Source organism: Girardinichthys multiradiatus, chromosome X (genome assembly GCF_021462225.1).
Source record: "Girardinichthys multiradiatus isolate DD_20200921_A chromosome X, DD_fGirMul_XY1, whole genome shotgun sequence".
NCBI lineage: Eukaryota > Metazoa > Chordata > Actinopteri > Cyprinodontiformes > Goodeidae > Girardinichthys > Girardinichthys multiradiatus.
The window spans coordinates 36,710,334-36,732,093 of NC_061817.1; the positions used below are offsets into that span (position 1 = coordinate 36,710,334).

The window sequence follows — 21,760 nt, forward strand, 5'->3', positions numbered from 1 at the left end:
ATATCTAATGTTGGAATTTCAGGGAATATCTTCTTTACCTTTCCTGTTTGGGGTTTCAGGTGTAAGATTTGTACTTTTCTCGTGTGTTTTCAGTTCTACACAAAAAATAAAGTTTGGCATTCATTTGTTATTCGTTATGAGTTAGCTAAACTGAATATTAATAATTTGATCATATGTGATGGTCCGCCTGACGTCAAAGCTGACCCACCCCCTCTGAGAGGACAGCAGACCATCTGTCCTCCTGGTTATTGTCTCACCGTCTGTCCCGGAGCCTCCAGGCTGCAGAGGAACATGCGGACAGCGGCGCTCCTACCGGCCGCGGCGCTGGCTCTGTTTGCCGCAGCGCTGTGCGCCACACGGGCCGAGGTGATCGATGACATCCTGGGCAGCCTCTCCCGCGGCGTGTCCTTCCTGGAGCGGCAGCATGAGCACATCAACCTGGACGGGGCGGTGGGCTTCGTCATGATGCAGGGTAGGTCTGCAGGAGCGCAGCTGGAAAACCTGCGCAGCTGTTGTTTTTTGATACATCCGCAGCGTCAGGGGGGAAATCTACATGTTATAACATGTTTCATTAAAATAACAATTATGCTAGACATGTTTAAAGATCTAGATTATTAAAATATTAATTTATGAAGCCGATTTTCCACTTATTTCGTTTGTCTTTGTGTATTTGGGAATAAAGCACCGAGCAACTTATATCTTAAAAAAACAAAAACGTTTCAGCATAATTAGATTTTGTACAGCATTTCTTAAAAATGTCTAGGTTTATTTTAATCACAGCTCCAACTACAAAATCCTTAAATAATCACATGGATCGCGTAAAATCAACGCACATTTAAGTACTAATTTGGGTATCAATTTACAACAATTCAGTTCATTAAATATTTAAAATTGGTTTCTTCGGACATATGCAGATAATAAAAAAATAAAAGCACTAAAAACAACAAATGTGGTAAATTTCATATTTAAAACATGCCTTTCTATTATTATTATTACTATTACTATTCATTATTATAAGTCACCTATTTCATGTCTATATGTAGGTATAATACGTTAGAACACATTTTTATTTAGAAAAACTACCCTTTAGAAAAACTACCCTAACTACAATGATGTAAAGAGTAACAGGACCCTTGCAGATTTCTCCTGTTTTTTATTTTATCAAACATAAATGTTTAAGATCATCAAACATTTTTAATATCAGACAAAGACACCCTGAGGAACCTAAGCAACCTCACCCTATGTACAAAAGTAATTGTCCCCTATTGTTAAATCATAAATTGTGAATCATTTTTTGGAGCCTGATTACTGTAGAATCAAGAAATCACTTAAATAGATCTGTCTGACAACATGAAGTAGGCTAAAATGTTTTAAAAAATCACATTGTACCCTGATCTGAGGAAATTCAAAAACAGATGAAGAGCAAAGTTATCAGCTTGGAAATGTCCATTTTAAGGCTTTGGAACTCCAGTGAATTACAGTAAGAGGCATTATCCACAAGAAGAAAAGAGGAAACAGTGGTGAATGTTCTCAGGGCAACCAAAATTACTCCCAAGAGCTCATCATCAACTAATCTAGTAGGTCACAGAAAAACCCAGAACAACATGTGTGTCCTTTTACGTCTGGCGTAAAACTAACAGCTTTTCACATGACTACGCCAAAACAAATTCCTTGTATGTCCAAAAACGTACATGGCAATAAAGCTTTTCTGATTTCTGATGAAGAAGATCATCTAACAGTCAGACATGCTTCTCAAAAATCCTCTAATCTGGCTGAATTGTCCTCTCATATTAAAATTTGATCTGAAAAATTTCACTGTGACAAAAAAAAACAAAACAACAAAAGAAATCCATTCAGAAAAATTCACTGACCAAATATTTCAAACAATCCAGGAGATTTAAGTTAAAACTACAAAAACAACATCTCATTGTGACACTCGAGCATCAAACTGAAGTTTATTCCTGTGGTTGGATTTGTAATTTCTTTTGTCTCAGCTGAGCTGAAGGAAGCAGTCCAGACTTGGCCTCACACAGACTCGGTCAGCTGGGCTCAGAGGACCACCACAGTCGCTCTGCTGAATCGTCTCGATCAAAGCCTGGAAAAGGCTGTCACCGCTTTGAAGCTGAATGACCCCAAATACTACAGAGGTGAGAAAGCTAAGAAGCGGAGCTGCGACACCGACACCATTCATTTTCTAAAGCAATCTAACAAGTACTCATATGGAGTTGGTTATAATAAAATAAATGTGGGGTGTGGGAGAAGAAAGTTTAAAAATAACGAAGAGACAACTGGTTTCCCCTCAAAGCCGACGCGGGGGACCTTTTATTCAGAACATATCTCTGAATACATCTTCATACAAAATCCCAAAAATCCCAAATCCCTGACCAGGTCAGGATATATATATATATATAAAAGTCATATCGTTGTTGTGTATGTGAAACTTTTAAACCAATCAGATATATCATTTACACTTACACACATTTCCTTGGCACACACAACATTGATTCTCAGGCTACCAAACAAAGCTTTAAGCTCCCACAGGGGCGTGTGGCATAGAGGCAGAGCATGCGACCCATATACGAAGGCCTTAGTCCTCGACGCAGCCGTTTCTGATTTGAGTTTGGATCCCAAAGACCTCTGCTGTGTCTTCTACCTCTTTCCACCTCACTTCCTGTCTGTCTACTTTGCAAAAATACACAATGGCCCCCATTGTCACAAAATATATTACAAAATAAATTGAATATTACTACAACATTTTTTCACTTAAACTTTGCTTTTTTAAGCAATCGGTCATTTTCTACTGTTTCTTGCATAGTGGATCGTGGGGAAGCTGGTGCCTATCTCCAGTAGTCTATGGGGGTTCACCCTGGACAGGTCACTGGTCCATCGCAGGGCAACACAGACACACACAGGACAAACAACCACGCACACACTCATTCACACCTGAGGATAATGTAAAGACACCGATTGTGGGAGGAAGCCAGAGTACCTGGACAGAACCCACGCATGCACGGGGAGAACATGCAGAAAGACCCCCAGCTGGGGATCGAACCCAGGACCTTCTTGCTGCAAGGCAGCAGTGCTACCAACTGTTCCACCATGCAGCCCGTCTAAAAATGTAATAATCAGCAGTCCGTGACTTCCTGCTTCCCTGGGGTATAAATATGAGGTGACACACAAGCCCATTTCTATTAGCCACTCTTCAAAATGGGAGAGACAAGAGAATGTTTATCCAAATAAGTTAGGTGTTGACCTACTAGTCAAAACCTGTCCATATATAGAGTCAGAGTGATAATCAATAAGTGTAAATTAGCTGGAACTCTGACAAACAACACTGGATGAGGACCAGAGTTCAAATTGACACCACATACAGTGGAGAGGATTGTTAGGGAGGTTAAAAAAAATCTCCAAAGCTCATTGGTGAAGAACCAAAGTAAACAGCGCGGTCAACAACAGTCATTAGAAACAATCCGCATGCCAACAGGATGTTTGGAAGGAATACCATGGCAAAAACATTTTTCTGTCCTACCATCTTAAATGTAAACATGTGGAGTTTGCTAAATGCCTGGACTAAGATTGTGTCATGGTAGACTGGGGCAATCCAGAGCAACTGAAGGAGGGAGGCTAGTGAACACACATGAGCCATATTTATTTCTCGCTGCAATTTTGTCCAAGCTCAAGTATGCCTACGCTGAAAGAGGATAAGTTTGGTTCAGTTGTTGCGTTATTAATCCACACAATAAATTACACCGTCCCCAGCATCAGAACCTCTTCAGACGAGTTCTTCAGCAACCTCCTCCAGTATCAAGTAGGATTTGCTGAAAGACTTCATCTGATTAAGAGGTCAGTTCCTTCTGTCTATGGAAGCGACGGACGCAGCAAAGCAGTAAGCTGCAAATAACACTAAAATGACAGCAAACTTTATTTTAGACATGAATTTATGGTGTGTTGATATGACGTGTGCGGATTTTAGCTCCTCTGGGACATAAATGTGCTGCATGATTTGAAAATTGTTACATAAAAAATTTAGAATTGTTTTTACCATTTTTGTCTTGTTTCTGTGGCGCTAGATAGCTGTTATCAGACTACAAAAATGGGCAAATGGGTCAAAGTGGAGCACTCTTTGACCTGGAGAGGGGCGAGGTGTGAGGTAGCATTGAGAGAGACGGCACCAAAACTAGCTGTTCTCAGATGCACCTCAGAACAGGGTTAAAAGAGGGACCTGTGGAGCTACAATAACAAGGAATTCAGACCAAAGCATTGCAGTTCCACTTTATATAGACCACCAAGCATGATGTGTCCCCTTTAACACACACAAAATCGATCTTCTTCCATGGCCAGCTCAGTCTCCAGACCTAAGTCTGTAGAAAACCTGTGAGCTGAGCTCAAGAGCAGAGAAGAGCAGAGAAACAGAAAAGACTGTGCAAAGATAAATGATCAAAGATCTCTGTATGCACCAGAAAAACACTAGAAGCTTTCCTGTTGACAAAAAAAGGGGGTTGTACAAATTATTTACAGCAAAGTGTACTGAGATTTATTTTCCCACTGAATAAATGTTCTTAAAACTGAGGTTGAATGTCTCTGCAATTTTCAATAAATAATATTTTTATTTTCTTTCTTTTCAGAGTTTGAGCCCCTGCTGACTTCGACGTTTTGGATGATTCCTCAGGAATGGCGCTCCACAGATCCCAGTCTGGTTTATCCCTCCACCTTGACATCCGAGTGTTATGATGAGCAGCTCAGCGATAAGTGCCTGACGCTGCTGCTGGGGACCTGGTACGACCAAAAGAGCTTAGATACATTTGAAGGTTTTTTTAACCCTGGGGTTTTTTTCAGGCAATTTCTCTGTCCTTCAATTTCTATTCTAAGAAGATATTCAGATAAATTTGAATTGTAGGTTGGAGTGAATTTTAAAACAGCCTTGTATTTTATTCATGTGTTTCTGGTTGAATAGGAAGATGAACGGGACGCCCTGCATTGTCACCAAACCCTGCCGGGACACCATGACTCATTTTGGTTGTCCACATTACTCTCTGTCCCACCAGCTCCTCTACTTTATGATTGGCCGAATGGTAAAATCCTCAAGAAAACACATAAAAATCATCTTAAGTCATTGCTTTCTCAAAACAATAAATTTAAATCTAATTGATCATTGATAAAAGTGTGTATACAGTGAACAGCAGTGGACCAACAATGGAGCCCTGAGGAACTCCATAGGGAGCAGCCTATTGTTTAAATAGGCAACTTAGAAAGATTTCCATCCTAATACTACGAACCTTCTTCATCATGGATCTTCTTCAGATTCTAACTGGTTTGTATTTCTATCGCAGAGAGGGTGTAACAACTTGTTGAAAGGTGACACTCGAGCATCCCGAACCAACATGACTGAACAAAACTACCAAGACATCTTCTGCTCCAACATGATGAAGGCCAACCAGGACATCATCGCTAATGGTTTAACCGAACAAACGGTCGACATCTTCATTGAAAACAGTAAGTATATTCCTCCACCTAAACACACAATATGGTCGACAAATATTTGTCTAATGATATTTTCTAGATTTTCTCTAAAACCTGCTACTCTCTGCCATAATTGTTCTCTTAGAACAGATGTAATGTCTATCCAACTATACCAGAAACGTAAAAGGTAAATGGTAAACTGGTAAACTTTAAAGGCAAATGGTTTTCATAAATATTAACGTAGTGACTGCAGAAAAGTTAGTTAATTTCTTTTTTTACACTCCCTTCATACTGGACAGAGACCCCACTATTCTCTCTATAACCAGACCGTGAATTTCAGGAATCTTTTTATTATTTTTCCAGAGATCCGCTGGGAATGTGTCAGCAGCTCATTCCCATGAAGATCCTACCACATATTCACATAATCATCCCATGCACTGGGTCCTGGCCTAAGAATTATCCCTCTGAACATCACATCAATTTGCTCTGATCTCCCCCTACATATGGGAGGTTTCTGCACCTGCACCGTCAATTTCAGGCAACTTTACGTGATGGGATTTTTACTGGTCCTGCTTAAATTTTCTCATGAACACAACACACCTGTTATGGTGCTGTCATAATTTCAAACAACCAGTGTTTTGCTTTGAAGGGTCCCCTTAAAGATTAGAAATGTCCACCACCCATCACCTCACCAAGACCATCCACAATTTTTTATATCACAGTGCATCTTTATCCAATGTGAAGGATTTGTTGCAGAAAATACTTTGAAGAAATGTCAAATTAAAACTTTGCTCCCCATCCATTCTCTTCGTTGACAGTCATGATTTGTGGATTAGTTGGTTTCTCTGACTTCCACAAAACCGACTGGCTGCAGCACATTCTCAGGCTGCAAGACGATGAAGTCGGCTGTTTCGGGAGGGACAGTGAGTACCTGGCACAGTATTGTATAGGAACAGTTGGTTACATTTAACTAAATATACAAATATAATATTTTAGTCGCAATCTGATGATGGCAACATAATAAATCTTGTTCCGAGATCTGTTTAAGGTGCTATAAATATGTTCTGCATTATAAGGTCAGTCTGTTTATGCAGATTAACAGGAACGTCTGGTAAACAAGACTGGTTTCAAAGTGGTTTAAATAATTAGGGCTAGGTTTAAATCTGCATAGAATAACTTAGTCTATTGCCCATTTGATGTTTAAAGAACACTAAAAAAATGAATCTCTTGCTTTTGGTTTAGAAATGTTAATTATTTCTGCATCCAGTAAATAAATTTTACCTAATTAGGTCCATGGAGAGGATCAATCAGGACCGCCGAGATTTTTTTAACTGTAATTTTAGTTCCTGAAGTGCTGATTTAATGTCACTTCATCTGTTTTCACTGCATGAACTTTGTTTAATGGTTTTAGTTTGCTTTTAAATATCCCTCAATATCTATCAGCATCTGTTTGTTGCATTTGGGATGTCTCTGTGAGCAGTTTCTGTTTCCCCAGAGAGCTTCGTCTCCCAGGTTATTGGAGATGAGCTTCTGGAGCAGCTGCAGCCTCACAGGAGAGTAAAACGGAGGGAGAAGATACTTCCAGGTGAGTTTCTTTTCTTCCCTGATTAAAGTTATTGAATCACAGCAGCAGATTATGAGCATTTATACCCATCCATGCATTCATCCTTCTATCTATCTATCTATCTATCTATCTATCTATCTATCTATCTATCTATCTATCTATCTATCTATCTATCTATCTATCTATCTATCTATCTATCTATCTATCTATCTATCTATCTATCTATCTATCTATCTATCTATCTATCTATCTATCTATCTATCTATCTATCTATCTATCTATCTATCTATCTATCTATCTATCTATCTATCTATCTATCTATCTATCTATCTATCTCCATCCATCCATCCATCCATCCATCATCTATACCTGTTTGTCCTTGCAGGGTCATGGGGAGCTGGGGCCCATCTCCAGCGGTCATTGGGTGGGAGGTGTGGTACACCTTGGACAGGTCGTCAGTCCATCAGGATTTTACAGGACAAACAACCGTTTACACACTCATACCTAAGAACAATTTAGAGAAACCATTTAACGTAACAGTCATGTTTTTGGACTGTAGGAGGAAGAAACAAAAAAGAAACCGTTTCAAATGCTCTCCTGGTTCAAGACTGCGTGTCAGATAATAGCATATCGTTTAAAGGCTTAGAGTGGTTTATGTTTAGGGTTGAAATTATGGCATTAAAGTTAGGTTTAGGTGTCAGGGCAGGAAAGTGTTATGTATTGGGGTTTGATCACCTTCAAACTGCTATGTGAGAATGCTCCTGGAAGAAGACTTTGTTGAAACAGACAAAGTTGAACAAAGGAAGATATTTCAACCAGGCCCAAATCAAAACTTACAGATCTGTGCATCGATATGGAGGAATCTTAAGCCGAATGTAGGAGAAATCCCCTCTATGAATACATCCGGTTTTTATTATTCAATTCAATTCAGTTTTATTTATATAGCGCCAATTCACAACACATGTTGTCTCAAGGCTCTTCACAACAGTCAGGTTCATACATTCCAATTAATCCTAACCATTAAACAGTTCAGTCAGATTCAGTTATTTATTCAAATTGGATAAAATGTTTTTCTGTCTAAGGAAACCCAGCAGATTTCATCCAGTCAGTGACTTGCAGCATTCCCTCCTCCTGGATGAGCATGTAGAGACAGTGGACAGTCACTGGCGTTGACATTGCAGTAAACCCTCATACTGAGCATGCATGTAGCGACAGTGGAGAGGAAAAACTCCCTTTTAACAGGAAGAAACCTCCAGCAGAACCAGAACCAGGCTCAGTGTGAGCGGCCATCTGCCATGACCGACTGGGGGTTTGAGAGAACAGAGCAGAGACACAAAGAGAACAAAGAAGCACTGATCCAGGAGTACTTTCTATGGGAAGGAAAAGTAAATGTTAATGGATGTAGCTCCTTTAGTCGTTTCATCTAGAAAGAAAGAACAGATAAACTCTGAGCCAGTTTTCAAGGTTAGAGTCTGAAAGAGAGCACATAGAGTTAGTTACAGTAGAAGCTCAGTCAGCAGCCATGTCTAGGAGAGAGAAAGGGTTAAACACTAAAAGACAGGGCCATGTGGATCATCGGTAGAAGGTGAGCATTAAGTTGTTGTCAGCAGAAGCTTGGATGATGCCCCTCTCCAGAAAGGTGTCACAGGTAGACACAGAGTCAGGCCAGGTGTAGTTTCTAGGAAGAGAAAAGAAAGAAAACAAAGTTAAACAGCGCTTATTTACAACAATGTCGTCTCAAGGAACCCCACAAAGAGTCCCACTGGTGGTCATTGTTATACTAAAAACCACAAAGATCAGGATACCTCCCTCTGTCAGACTGATTATAACCATTGGAAAAAAGAAGGGGTCATACAGGTAGTAGAAATGGAGGGTGTCAGGAGACAGTTTCTGAGGTAGAACGGGCGCCCCAGACCACCATGAGCCCCAGGATGTAAGTAACTGGCCAGTCAGACATCCGCTCCTTGCTTGGATACTTTTCCACCTTGGGAAATGTATTCTGGGAAACTCCCAAGGAGGAGCTGGAGCATGTCATCAGGGAGAGGGCACATCTAGGTTCTCTTCTTGGAGCTGTTACCTCCATGACCAGATCTGGGATAGGCAGAAGACAGTGGATGAATGGATGTCATTTTAAGTTTGTTCTTTATATCTGTTTCACCGTTGTCATGTTTGCTGTTATAATGTGCTTATTGTTTCCTAAATTATTGCTGTTTTGGTTTCTTCTTCAATACTAAACATTATTATAATGTTGTTCATGTTACTGTTGTATTTTCTGTTTATTATTTCCCAAGGCATTCCCAGGCCAGAAGGGAAATATAGTACCTCTACAGGGTTGCCTGGTTTCCCTCTCGATGTTTGTTATCCCTGTAACCTGAACTCAGGTCAATAACAGACAATGAAAGTATTGATGAATTAAGCTACTGTTTTTTACAGATGGCTGTTCCAGTCACATGACGGCGGTGGCGGTCGGCGCTCTGGGAGGATACCTGAACTTCCATCTGACAGAGCAGGACATAACGAAGAGGCCTCTGTCCTGAACCGCAGGGGGCGGAGACAGACTGTTGACTTATTTTATGAACATATTTGTGATGATGATTCTTTAAAAAAATGCTGGCAAGTTTGTGTCTTTTTTCACATAAAATAGGATTAAATTCAGCTAAATTAAAAGTAAAACATATCTTAAACAATAAATATAAAAATATTTGTGTCTGTGAGAAACGTTTCAGCTGTGACATGACAAATAATCCAGATTGTTACCACATTTCTGCATGCGCCCACCCTGACGGCAAGTTTATCGCGTTTTAATTCAGTGCTTCAAATTACCGTAAAAAAACAGCAGTTTTCCTTCTCCGACCAGCTTGGTCAGAGTCAGATGTAAAAAGGTGCAGAACATGTTTTATTTTTTATTTACTGAAGAAGCAGAAATGTTTGTAATATGTGGTGTTAGATGGAGTTTAGCAGAAAACATCTTCAGGAATTTTCTCCACCTTTAAACTAATTTCAGTTCAAACCTCCATAGTCATGTTAAAGCATCTGTATTTGAAATGCATATTTTATTTACATTTACCCACACATACGACTTGTTATCATAATAACCTGTTTATTCTTAATAAATGATTGTTTTTCTTTACACATCAACATTTATTTGTCTGAATTTAAAGTTACAAAACAGTCTGAAACGTTCCGGCAGCAGCAGGAACCTGAAAAGCTGCATAAAGGATGAAGCTGTTATCATGTAAACGGAATAAAAGTCATTTCTACAAACCTTTTTACATATTTTTCAGAGCAAGGATCATCTCTAAAACATTAAAAGCTGCCTGAAGGGGGAGGAAGGCTGTAAATATTTGGTTTTCAACCACTTCCTAAAATCCATCAAAGGTTTCACTTGTTCCAGCCGATGACCTCGTAGAACAGGGCCTTGAGCAGCCGGGCCTCGTACGTGACGGTGTTTTTGCCGATGTGACCGTGGATCTCCTCCAAAGGCTGCTCGATGATGGCCGGCACCTCCTTCCCGTAAACTGCAGGGAGACGAGGAGGAAACCGTTACAGAGCTGCTCTCTCTACACCCAGCAGTGCAGCTGGTTTTTCTTCCTGCTTCTCCTGAGTCAAACATCAGAACCACCTTTCAGACTCTGACTGCTTTATGCTAAATCAGTGTCTCAACGGGGCCGTTCGAAAATAAGTTGCTGTTTGCTTTGGCTGTAATCATCTTAAATATACAGTGTTGTGGAAAAGTATTTACCCCCTCACAGATTTATCTCTGCTTTTTTTCAAACCTTAATGTTTCAGATCAAATTTTAATATGAAATAAGGTTAACCTGAATAAAAATAAAAAGCAGTTTCTTGGTAAATGTGAGACGGGCCTTCATGTCCTTTTGGGTCAGCAGTGGTTCTGGCCTCGGAAATCTCCTACATAGAGGCCATTGTTGCTTGGTCTCTCTTTCTTAACATTGAATCATGGACTCTGACCATAACTAAGTCACTGAGGCCTGCAGTGATTTAGATGTTGTTCTGGGTTCGTCTGTGACCTGAATGAGTCGTTGATGAGCTCTTGGAAAAAGTTTGGTGGGCGGGTCTCTCCTGGGTGGGTTCCCCACTGCTCAATGTGTGGTTTCTAAGACAGAAGCCTTAGAAAGTGACTTATGTTCCTCATGATGTGTTGCTTTTGATATCTTTTAGCCTGCTTCGTGTTGTCAGACAGGTTCTATTTACTGTTACTCTCAGAGTTATTGCTGGTAAAGGCGGTTCTAAGCTATGTCTTTTTATAATAAGAGTGTGGATCCTGTTGTTTTTTTCACACTTGATGTTGGATTTAAATAGTTTTAGAAGCTGATAAAGACCAGGTAGTTCTCAACTTGTCCAAAAACATGAAGATCTAGAAATGAAAGATGGTGCATTATTTAACAAGATCTTAAATAGAGCCAAAAGTTTTCTGTGGATGTTCAGTTTTTACAAATATTATGTTTGAGGTTGTTGTTCTGAGATAAAACGTGACTCTATAGACATGTTTAAAGGTCGTTGCTAGGAAGAGAAGATGGCTGGTGTGTAGCTGCTGCTCACCCTCACAGTGCTCCAGGAACTGAACACACTCCTGAACCACGGCATCGCGCAGCATGACCATGTGTTTGGACATGTTCTCCAGCAGTGAGAGGAAACAACGCTTGGCGTAGAACCAAGTGTCCGTCCCCAGCTAAACACACACAAACAAACACAAATTACCCAAAATAAACGTATTATTCACATTCATTTTGTAACTAAACTCTTTAGTCCTTTTACACCTTTGTGTGAAATACCACCAGTTTTCCTGTTGTTAGAAGTTGGAATGTGTTTAATCAACTTCAGATTCCTGACATCCCTCCTGCTTGTACTGAGAGTGTGATCATTGTGTTTTCAGCTGAATCTTAGTGGACTCAGCTGCAGCCAGAATCTGGACGGGATCAAGACCCCAAACAGAACCGCTGTCTCTGAGTCCTGCAGAGCTGCTCATTAAAAATGGAAAATAATCAGACCTGAGGCAGAATTTTAGCCTCCGATGCACGAAAACAATTGAGTTCAGTTTTATGTAATGAGGTATTTTACATCAGATATTATTTATTGTATTAGAAAGTATTTTAAAAGTTGACTTAAAAAAACAAAACAAAACAAAACAAGGCAGGTTTTCAGTCATTTCTGCCTCAATAAACCCAGTCTAAACTAGCTCCTGAATCTGAGGGGCAAAGTTTTACAGTTAAAGCTAAAGAAAAGGATAATAATAAATATTTATGGCACAAAATACCTGAAATCATAACTTGATGAATAACATATTTATTTGTTGTTCAATTAATCATTTGCACCCAACCTTCTTGCACAATGACTGCAATATTTTTTTCATAAAAGAAGATCGTCATCAACAAAGAAGAATACTTGATCAGAAAGAGGTGAAAAAAAACCAAATAATTATTTTTGTTTTAAACGTTTTGCTCTTAAACTGTGATCTATGTAGCCTTGTTGAAGGAAAATCTCTGTCACCTTTGGAAACGGAGGGTAAAGTAAACGTATCGATCCATGTATCCACTTTGCACATGCTCACTCTGGCTTTCTGTGCAAGAAACCACAGCACCAGGGAAGCACATTTTTGGATTTCTCCGCATCCATCTCATATTGACTCTGCTGCTATTGAAGTTCAAGGATGAGCTGAAGCAATTATGACTGGGAGAAGCGTGTCCGCTTTAGCCATGCTCAGGATGTTCTTCTTTTAAATTTTTACGTAGTTAATGTTGACGTTACCGCCACCTGCAGCGAGGTTGTCTCAGGCTATCGGAAAACGGAGCGATGAATAAATAATAATGAATAAAATAATGAACCTTCTTATTATAAGGCTCCAGGCTCTTTATGACTCGAGAGATGCCGAAGTCGTAGTTCCCTTTGGCACAGTACAACGTCCTGAAAAACAATTGACAGAATGAGTTCATTAAAGCATCCTCCAGCAGAACGACCAACAAACTTTCAATCTAACTCATTACATTCCTGCTACATGCATGAAGTCCAGTGTCTTCTCCTGTGTGATCAGACTGACCCAATGACCAAGTTGACGATACAGAGGTGGAACACCTTTTTGTCTGGATCATCATAGGAGATCTGCTCCTCCTCTTTCTCAATCTTCCTCATCAGCTCTTCAGCCTGATAAGCAGCACAACATAAAGAGAACTGAGCAGATTAATGCATTGGAAAGAAGTTTATTAGCTTGAAAAATGTACTAATGATCAGCAACCTTCATGTCAGCGTAGTCATATCATCAGCACAGGTGAAGCTGTACCTGTATCCAACTTAAATCATTTATTCAGTCTTACTCAGCAGACTGACTTCTCTGAGAGATGGGCGGATGAACTGAAATTATCGTCTTCTTGAGTTTGCAGTTGCTACTTCAACAGGAAAGCGGCAGCCATCATGACTAAGAATATTGAAGCTCAAGAACTTCAAGGTTCAGATGTAGAGTAAAAGACTTGAGGACACCCAGGAGGGTCATTCAAACGAGCGTGCTACACAATCATGCTGCCACCAGTGCAGAGCTCGCTCAGCATCAGCAGCAGGTGAGTTTAAATGCATCTGCATGCACAGTAAGGTGAAGACTTTTGGACAAGAAGGGCAACAAAGAAGCCACTTCTTTCCCAGGAAAGGACCTCCTGTCCCATCAAGGACCCCCAGAATTTCTGCAGGAAGTACAACGATGGACAGCAGAAGACAGGTGCCAAGTATCCTTCTTCTGGTTGCTTGAAACATCTGGAAAAGAAAAGATGAGAACTGTGTGGTGCCAACAATCAATGTGGAGGCTTCCTCCCAGATCTTCCTAGGAATACAACCATGAATGAACAGTGGGATCAAAACATCCTTCAAGATCAACAATCCAGGAACAGTTTGGTGAGTATCTGATTGTCCAGCGTGATGGAGCACCATGTCACATGGATACAAACAAAGCAGAGACAAACAAAGCAACTCAAAGATCTTAACATGAATGTTTGGACCTTTGGTCAGGAAACCCTAGGAGAACCTGTGGTCAACTCCAAGCTCTACAAAGACAACAATGGATCATCATCAGTTAGGTTTGGTCATGAAGGTGATATCCAGCAGGTCGGGGAGAATTACAGAAGTCAAGAAGAAACAGAATCAACTCTGGGAGTATTCATACTGCACAGAAATCTGATTCGATTTAAAGTGAAAGGATGAAGAACATTAGGGAGCTGTTTGTCACCTCTTCATTTTGGCTCGTCATGATGTAGGACACACACAGGTTGGCCAGAACCACAGCGCTCACGTTCAGGATCTACAGCATGACACAGACACACACTTCATCATTAGCAGGTTGTTTGAAATCATTCAACAAAACGCAAACAAACTGTTTCAGAATCAGAAACTTAAATATTGACACAAACACAGCTGAAAAACCTGTCCTTTTATTACTACACTCTTAGAAATGAAGGTGAGTGCTGTGAACATCAATCGACCTTAAGCCTTTAAATTTAACCGGATTTAAAGGCCAAATACCATCATATTACAGGGAACTAAAACCTATTAACAAGTATGAAACATCAGTGAATCATAACTGACCTTTCCATTGGTCTTGAGAGAGGATAAGTAATTTAAAAACATTTGACAATGAAAAATCCTTCATAGCCACAACTCTGTAAGAAGTGAATACCATATATGGATGAAGACGTGTCCTCTGGATCTGCAATGTCTAATGAACTACAGCTGTTCTTACTGGTGACACTAAAAAATAATCCAATGTTTATGGATGAGTACACAGCAGTTTGGCCATGGAGCACAGCAACAGAACATCGAAGGTGACCACAGCTGTTGTTTGTAAGCATAAAGTTATCGGCTAAGAAAATGGCTTCCTTCACAGTGCACTTTATTTTGATCTGTCCTCTGTTAGGACAAAGCATCTGCTGATGCCTGCAGGACACATTGAACCAATAACTGGTCTCTCCAGCATGTTTAGCCACAATAATTAGTTTTAGCTTTGGTAATTAGCTTTTTTCCTTGTGTCTGAGCCAGTTGAGCCACAGACTGACTGCATATCATTATATTATTTTTGGTTCCTATTTCAAACATAATATCATCTCTTTTTGTCTGCTCTCCATTACCTTATTATATATATTTCTGTTCTTCTGTCATGAAAATCAATAGAGTAGATGTAAAAATGATGATATATGCCCTTGATGTTGAAACTGAACCTGCTCTGAAGAAAACTCTGAATGCTTGTATTTAATGTGCTTTCTCCTGATCCAAGGTTATGGTTATCCATTTAAAACCGGACCAAAGGAGCATAAGAAACACCACAGCAAACAAACAGAAGTCACACTCAGAGGTGGAATCACTGCAGAGGAGTGAAAACAACCATTTGGTCTTTATTTTACCGAAGGTTTGCATTTGCAGGGACACTCCTGAATGTTACACTGCTCTACCTGCACAGAAAGGCAGGCTGTTATCGCCCCCCAGCTTTACAGAATCTCCCCCCACCCATCCATTCCTCTGGTCAACTTACGGAGTCATAGTGCTTCTTGACGATGGGCTCGTAGAAGCTGATGGCTTCCTTGTATTTGTTCTGCATGAAGAGCACGTGAGCCACGTTCAGCTTCCAGGTGTCGTCATCGTTGCAGAACTCCACTGACTTGCGAAAAATCTTCTCCACCATCTGGAAGTTCTCCCGGTTCCAGTAGATCTTTGCCTGAGCCATGAGAACCACGATGTATCTGAGAGAACAACCAGCCCAGGAAAGACAAAACTGAACTGACACTCTCTAATTAATGGAAAAGGAAGAAGGCAGATGTTTAAGAAGGATTTGGGGGTGTTACATTTTAAAATATTTCATTGAAAACAGCAGGAAACAAAGCTGTTAACTGCTCTGTCATTAGTTAAACATGGGCTTTTAATATTCTTATCCATGTGCTGTTTTGCTGCTGCGTTCATGCATGATGATAAAAAATATTTGGAGAATCTGCTGTGATGTAATGGCAATGTGAGCCTGTGTGTCCTCACTTCTCCTGCATCAGGTCGTAGTCCTGCAGGGTTTTGCTTTGGACCTCGTCGTCTCGAATGTGTCTGGTGTCCTGAACCTGAACAAGGACAAAATTCAGTCCTCTAAATTAAACATTACTTTACTGTATTTTTTATTTTGCCTTTATTAAACCAGGATAAACAGACAACACTACAGGTTAAGACAAGGACAACTTGGGTCAAATCTCATTTGTGGTAAAATGGCCAAGACATAAATCTAATTGGGTATTTTTGTCCACTTGATGTTCGCAGATGCTCTCCATCCAATCAGACTGAGCTTGAGATGTTTTCAAAGAAGAATGGAGATAAATTTCAGTCTGAAGACGTGCAAAATTGAGAGACAACCCCCCCAAACTTACAGCTGTAACTGCAGTGAAAGGTGCTTCTACAACGTAACAAAATGAAGGGACAGAATATAAACATACGCCACACTTTTGCTGATTTTTATTTGTAAAGAAATATTTAAAAAACATGAATTATTTTGCTCCCACTTTACAATGATGAGGTAATTTGTGTTGGTCCGTCACATACTGTAAAACCCTGATAAAATAGACTGAAGCTTGTGCTAACACAGGTACCATAATGGTGACTCATCTGAACAGATCTCTGTAAAGATCTCTTCATCCTTTGAGGATAAGCTGCTGAGCATTAATGAGAGCTTCACTCCACATCAGCTTCTGTGTAAATTTGCAAAGTTTCTGCTGTAACTCAGATCCACTTGCTTATTAAACGGGATCTACTGGATGTTTCAGTTGCTGTAAAACAGGTTTATGGTTTGGATTTAGAAAGAAGCAGAGGAATAATAAACAACCTGCTTTGCCAGCTTGCGAAGTTGTTCTGTAAGTTTGCTGTTCATCTCTTCAAACTTTCTAAACGCCTGTAAGAGAATCAGAACAAGAAAATACATGAAAGTAGGTGATATGAATACAAATTCTGAACCTTGAGGACTAAATATGAAAATCAAGATGCTTTCAGGAAATGAAGCAGTAAATGAACATGCTGTACCTCCTCTGGTGCCGTCTGGCATGTCAACAATGCATCCAGAAACTCATACATGTACTGCAGAAAGCATGAACATGTGAGAGCAGGTTAACATTTTAACACTGAAGCTGAAAAACATCTCCTTTCTCCTTTAGAGAAAAACATCAGGCTCTTGTTTAAGCAGGGAAAACTCACCGGGGAGAGGAACTTGTAGGTTAGATGAGCGTTTTCTGCCAGGACGTCGGCTGCCAGGTCAAAGTACTGTGAAAGAGATCCAGCAGAGACATTAATCCCATTTTTATGAAAGGACCACACCTTCTTGCCGATATTTCACACCATCAACCCAAAGCCTCTGAAAAAGGTGCACAAACAACAGGGATGACCAAGGCCTTGAGAAGACATGAGCTACAGTCACTCCTGAACCAGGGATGTCAGAAGCGTCATATATGGAGCAGAAAACAGACTGGACTGTTGCAAAAGTTACATTAGGAAATCAAGGTCTCAGAGTCTGGAGGAAGAATGGAGAGGCACAGAATCCATGTTCCTCAAAGTCCAGCAAGACATTTGCTGGTGTTGATCCACTGCCTTTTTTTGAAGTCCAAAGTAAACACAGCCATCCACCAGGACATTTTAGATCACTTTATGCTCTCTTCTGCTGACAAGCTTTATAGAGATGCTGATTTCATTTTCCAGCAGGACCTGGTACTGTTGAGGCTTAAAGCTTTGTTTCGGTAGATTGAAAGTGTTATTATTGTGTTTACCATTATAAGATGAATTCTGTGAAGAATTGTTCACTCCGAGTAAACATGCAAGCCTTCTGCAAAACAGAATACACTAGGGAAAAAGGTCCTGGCATGAGGAATGACTGATGGACAATGTTTATGTCCTGGCTAAAGTCGTGGTTCCAAGACAGGCATAGGCCTGTTTGATAGAGTGCTTGGAGTTATACTGATTTCTCCTTGTGTAGAAACAGCTATTTTATATATATAAAAAAAAACGTTATAAAAGGCACGTAGTGGCCTTGAAAATAAGTAGCCGGTAGTTGATATCTCCCGACATCCCGCACAAGCTCAGACCCCCCCCCCCCCCCCCGGCGAGGTGACATTCCACGTCAAGAACCCCTCATGATGACTACAAAATCGAGGCAGGTGGCGTCGCCGGTACGGCGGAGCTGGGGTCCCACCCTGGAGCCAGGCCTGGGGTCGGGACTCGTCGGAGAGCGCCTGGTGGCTGGGTTGCTCCTCGCGGGACCCGGCCGGGCCAAGCCCGAACGAGAGACGCGAGATCATCCCCCAGTGGGCCCACCACCTGCAGGGGGAACCGTGAGGGACCGGTGCAAAGAGGATTGGGCGGTGGACGAAGGTGGAGACCTCGGCGGTCCGATCCCCGGATCCTGGTAAAAAGTATGAATGTCAAATGCCGGCATATGTCCGTCTAAATGTTTCTCTAAATGTCTGTCCATGTGTCTGTGTCTGTGTTCATCTAAATGTTGAATCCGTCTGTCATACATGTGGGATTATTGTGAATAACATTTGTTTATCCAATTCTTTCTTTTCCTTTGTTCTTTATTTTTTATAATTAATTCACAGAAGTAAGACAGGTTTGTAGGAACTCCTTGGGTGCGTGCCTCTTAGTGCTTACAAAGTCCGGACTTATGATTGAACAACTGAATAGTTTAAATTCAAGTGAGCGCGGAGTGGTCTGCAGTTACCTTGGAGTCTAAATTACTTTAAAAATGCGCAAGAAATTAATAGAATGTCTATAATTGAAGTGAGAATCCAGGTTTTATCTAATTTTTTTCTTTTCTAGTCGAAGCTCAAATGTTAACTGCCTGATGCAGGCAGACTCTTGTGTAAATATAAAGTAGGGTGTTTATATTTTCTTAACCATCAAAGGACAACCGGTATGTTTAAGTCTTTATGGGGTTTAACTGAATGTTTAAACGAAGAACGTTTCTGAAATGGAGGAAAGTGTTGCATGTCTGTGAAAGTCAGTATGAGTGTGTTGGGAGGAGGAGAGAAAAATCAGGGGGTCCCAGTTCCCCTCCACAGGGACGTCGTTCAAAGGGGGCCGGGCCCAGAGTGTCGAATGCCTACTTTTCATTTTACTGTAGTTCATTAATGTTTTACTGATAAAATGGGTCACATATCATTTTGATTTGCCTTCTATAAAGAATAAGGAAAATTTAATCATGCAATTTATTACACATTTTGTGAAACATTTGATGGAAAGAAATTCTCTAACCATAGAATCAGAAATTCTTTTTTATCAATGTATATTACTTGGTTTTTTTTGACATATTTCGAGTTCTTAGATTTTAAAAAACACGAGAGAAAGCATCAACTTCAAAAATATTCTTGTGGGTGGAACAAATTCTTGGATCAGGTTCAAACTATTTCATTAGCCTTAATGGTGGGATAATACAATATGACAGTCTATGCTTTATCCTTGCTTAGTTAGTATGTAAATGTGTTTTTAGTGTAATATGAGGTTATGCTATTTTATTTTGTCAAACAATGTAAAAGTCAGAAAGTGAGAGGTGTAAAAAACCAAGAGGAAGAAATGAAAAACAGAGAATACAGCTTGATTTAATGATTAATATCAGACAGACCGGTGAAGAGAAATGACTTGTGATTTGACAGGAATTAATTTATTGTAGGAAAAAAAAAGATTTTACTAGAGATTTGAGTTGGACCATGCCAGTACTGTTGTTTCTTTAGATGAAACATTAGGGTACAGAGTGATACAATGACTTAATGAAAAAAACAAAAACAAATAAGGAACAGTTAAAAAGGAATATGAATAGCAAGTTACTGGCTTATGATATGTGCTACATCGCCTTATCATTTAAAAATTATAATGGTAATGTTATGGATTTTGCTATTGGGAGAACTTTGCCAAGTTTTGCCAAGTACCTCAACAAAATTAATATTAGAACGATGAAAATTTAACGTGTTTCTCAAAGTTTTACAAACAGTGGCATGATAATTTATAAATACAAAGTTTTTTATGCTTAAATAATAAATAAATAAACAAACAAATGAACTCATCTTGCAGAAACAATAATGCAGCCATTAAAGAATGGAAATGTTCTGTTATGGCAGAAGGGTTAAAAATATTGTGTCTTTCGTATCGAGGCAAAGTCTCATGAAGGAAGCTGCGCGGTATTTTGTGACTTTCTGACTGATTACTCAGCCGATTACAGTCTGTTAATTTGGAGAACCAAACTGAACATCCACAGCAGAGCCTGCGTGGACAACGGAGCACTGGCGCAAGGCCTGCTCAGACCTCAGATGACAGAGAAGAACCCTGGAGCCGACAAAATAAAAGGCCGAGCAAAGGAATGGTCTCCACACACGTTAACAAGGCTTTGGACAGAGCAGCACAAAGCCTCACTGAACAGATCAGACCAGAGGTTGTAGAGATAAAATGCAAGATGTGCTACAAAGATTCACTTAGATCAATTAAATTCATTTTTCTGTTTACAAAATATAGAAATAACCAAGTATCTCTGAATCTTTCAAAAAAAAATAAAAAAATAAAATAAAACAATTTGGCCAAATTTGTTTATTAATCACTTGGAGACTAATAACGTATTTCTGAAATTAAATTAGAATAAGCTACAAAATTAAACAGCTACTGAACAAAACATTGATGGCCATCATGAGTTCTTTCCTTAGCAAAAATAATTCATTGCCTTTTGAGCTCCAATTAGATGATAAATACAATTTCACTTTATAAAACTATATACGTTAAAATGGGACAAATTAAAAAGCTCAAAGTAACCAGACATTTTAAACAAATTAATACAGCATTTGAGCAAATACTGTAATGGGAATTAGGAGTCTAGCAAAGTCAAAAGTTGCAAAATCGTTGACGCCCCGCTCACTAAGACATGTTCAAAGGGAGGCGGAGGAGAGCCTGAGAAGCTGTATATAAATGTATATATAATGTTAATAGACAGGTTAGGTTACTACTACGAAACACACTTGCTATTTAACAGAAATGTTTCACTGTTGATGCTTTGACCTTAAAAAGCTGAAAAACTGATATCAGAACAGTCTCTATGAGTTCAGAAGCAGATTAGCTGTTGGTTGGAAATTTAATATATATCTTTGCATTCAATTTGAAGCTCATATTTTCAGTTTAATTCGAATCCTTTGTTGTTTGTTTAATTTTTTAATTTATGGGAATCTTATTTTAATAAAAAAAGAAATGTGAATTTCTGCAAAGCTTCGTTGTTAATTAATTTCTTTACTTTGTTCTTTCTGCATAAGAAATAGGTTCATGTCCGACGTTACCATGATCTCCTTTGAAACTATCAACTATGAACTATGTGCAGCGACACAGATGAACATTACTGGACCAGAGATGATTCATGGTGGAACAGATTCAGCCTCACTATTAAGTAACAAAAACAAGCCCAGGGTTTCATTGCATGAGTTGCATTTAAAATCTGACTAACAAATAACTAACTGTATTGCTTTAAGTTTTCTCTTTTCTTTTTTCCAGAAGCTGCTAATCTTTCCCGTTCTACCCACCTTGTTCCAATGGAAGACATACAAATGTTATCAAATGCTCTGTTACATAGGGGAAGGTAAGGTCCAGAAACAACCGTAATGTTGCCTCAGGATTTATCTAATTGAAACTAGAGGTGGCCATAGGGAAACCGATGAGTCATTCCTACGAAACAATACATGTGTCGAGTACATTTGAACA

General features: G+C 39.7%; 2 protein-coding genes across 2 annotated transcripts in view; one reads left to right on the forward strand and one right to left on the reverse strand.

Moving 5' to 3' along the window:
• On the forward strand, window positions 1-10,162 carry LOC124862495 (UPF0764 protein C16orf89 homolog; the record flags this gene model as incomplete). The annotated part of the gene is made up of 8 exons (XM_047356450.1): window positions 1-472; window positions 1,995-2,147; window positions 4,626-4,776; window positions 4,955-5,072; window positions 5,331-5,493; window positions 6,279-6,383; window positions 6,956-7,045; window positions 9,458-10,162. Coding segments are annotated over 8 exons (1,356 nt in total), but the record flags the coding sequence as incomplete, so codon positions are not given.
• Window positions 10,108-21,760, reverse strand: part of LOC124862651 (tetratricopeptide repeat protein 30A-like) — a 20,656-nt gene continuing 9,003 nt past the window's right edge. Inside the window, exons 10-19 of the mRNA XM_047356698.1 lie at window positions 17,237-17,302; window positions 17,066-17,119; window positions 16,872-16,937; window positions 16,043-16,119; window positions 15,549-15,756; window positions 14,253-14,324; window positions 13,080-13,183; window positions 12,868-12,946; window positions 11,585-11,714; window positions 10,108-10,542 (exon numbers count right to left, since the gene is read on the reverse strand). Coding sequence (XP_047212654.1) covers window positions 10,406-10,542; window positions 11,585-11,714; window positions 12,868-12,946; window positions 13,080-13,183; window positions 14,253-14,324; window positions 15,549-15,756; window positions 16,043-16,119; window positions 16,872-16,937; window positions 17,066-17,119; window positions 17,237-17,302 — 993 coding nt within the window. The 3' untranslated portion in view covers window positions 10,108-10,405. The remainder of the gene's footprint in view (window positions 10,543-11,584; window positions 11,715-12,867; window positions 12,947-13,079; window positions 13,184-14,252; window positions 14,325-15,548; window positions 15,757-16,042; window positions 16,120-16,871; window positions 16,938-17,065; window positions 17,120-17,236; window positions 17,303-21,760) is intronic.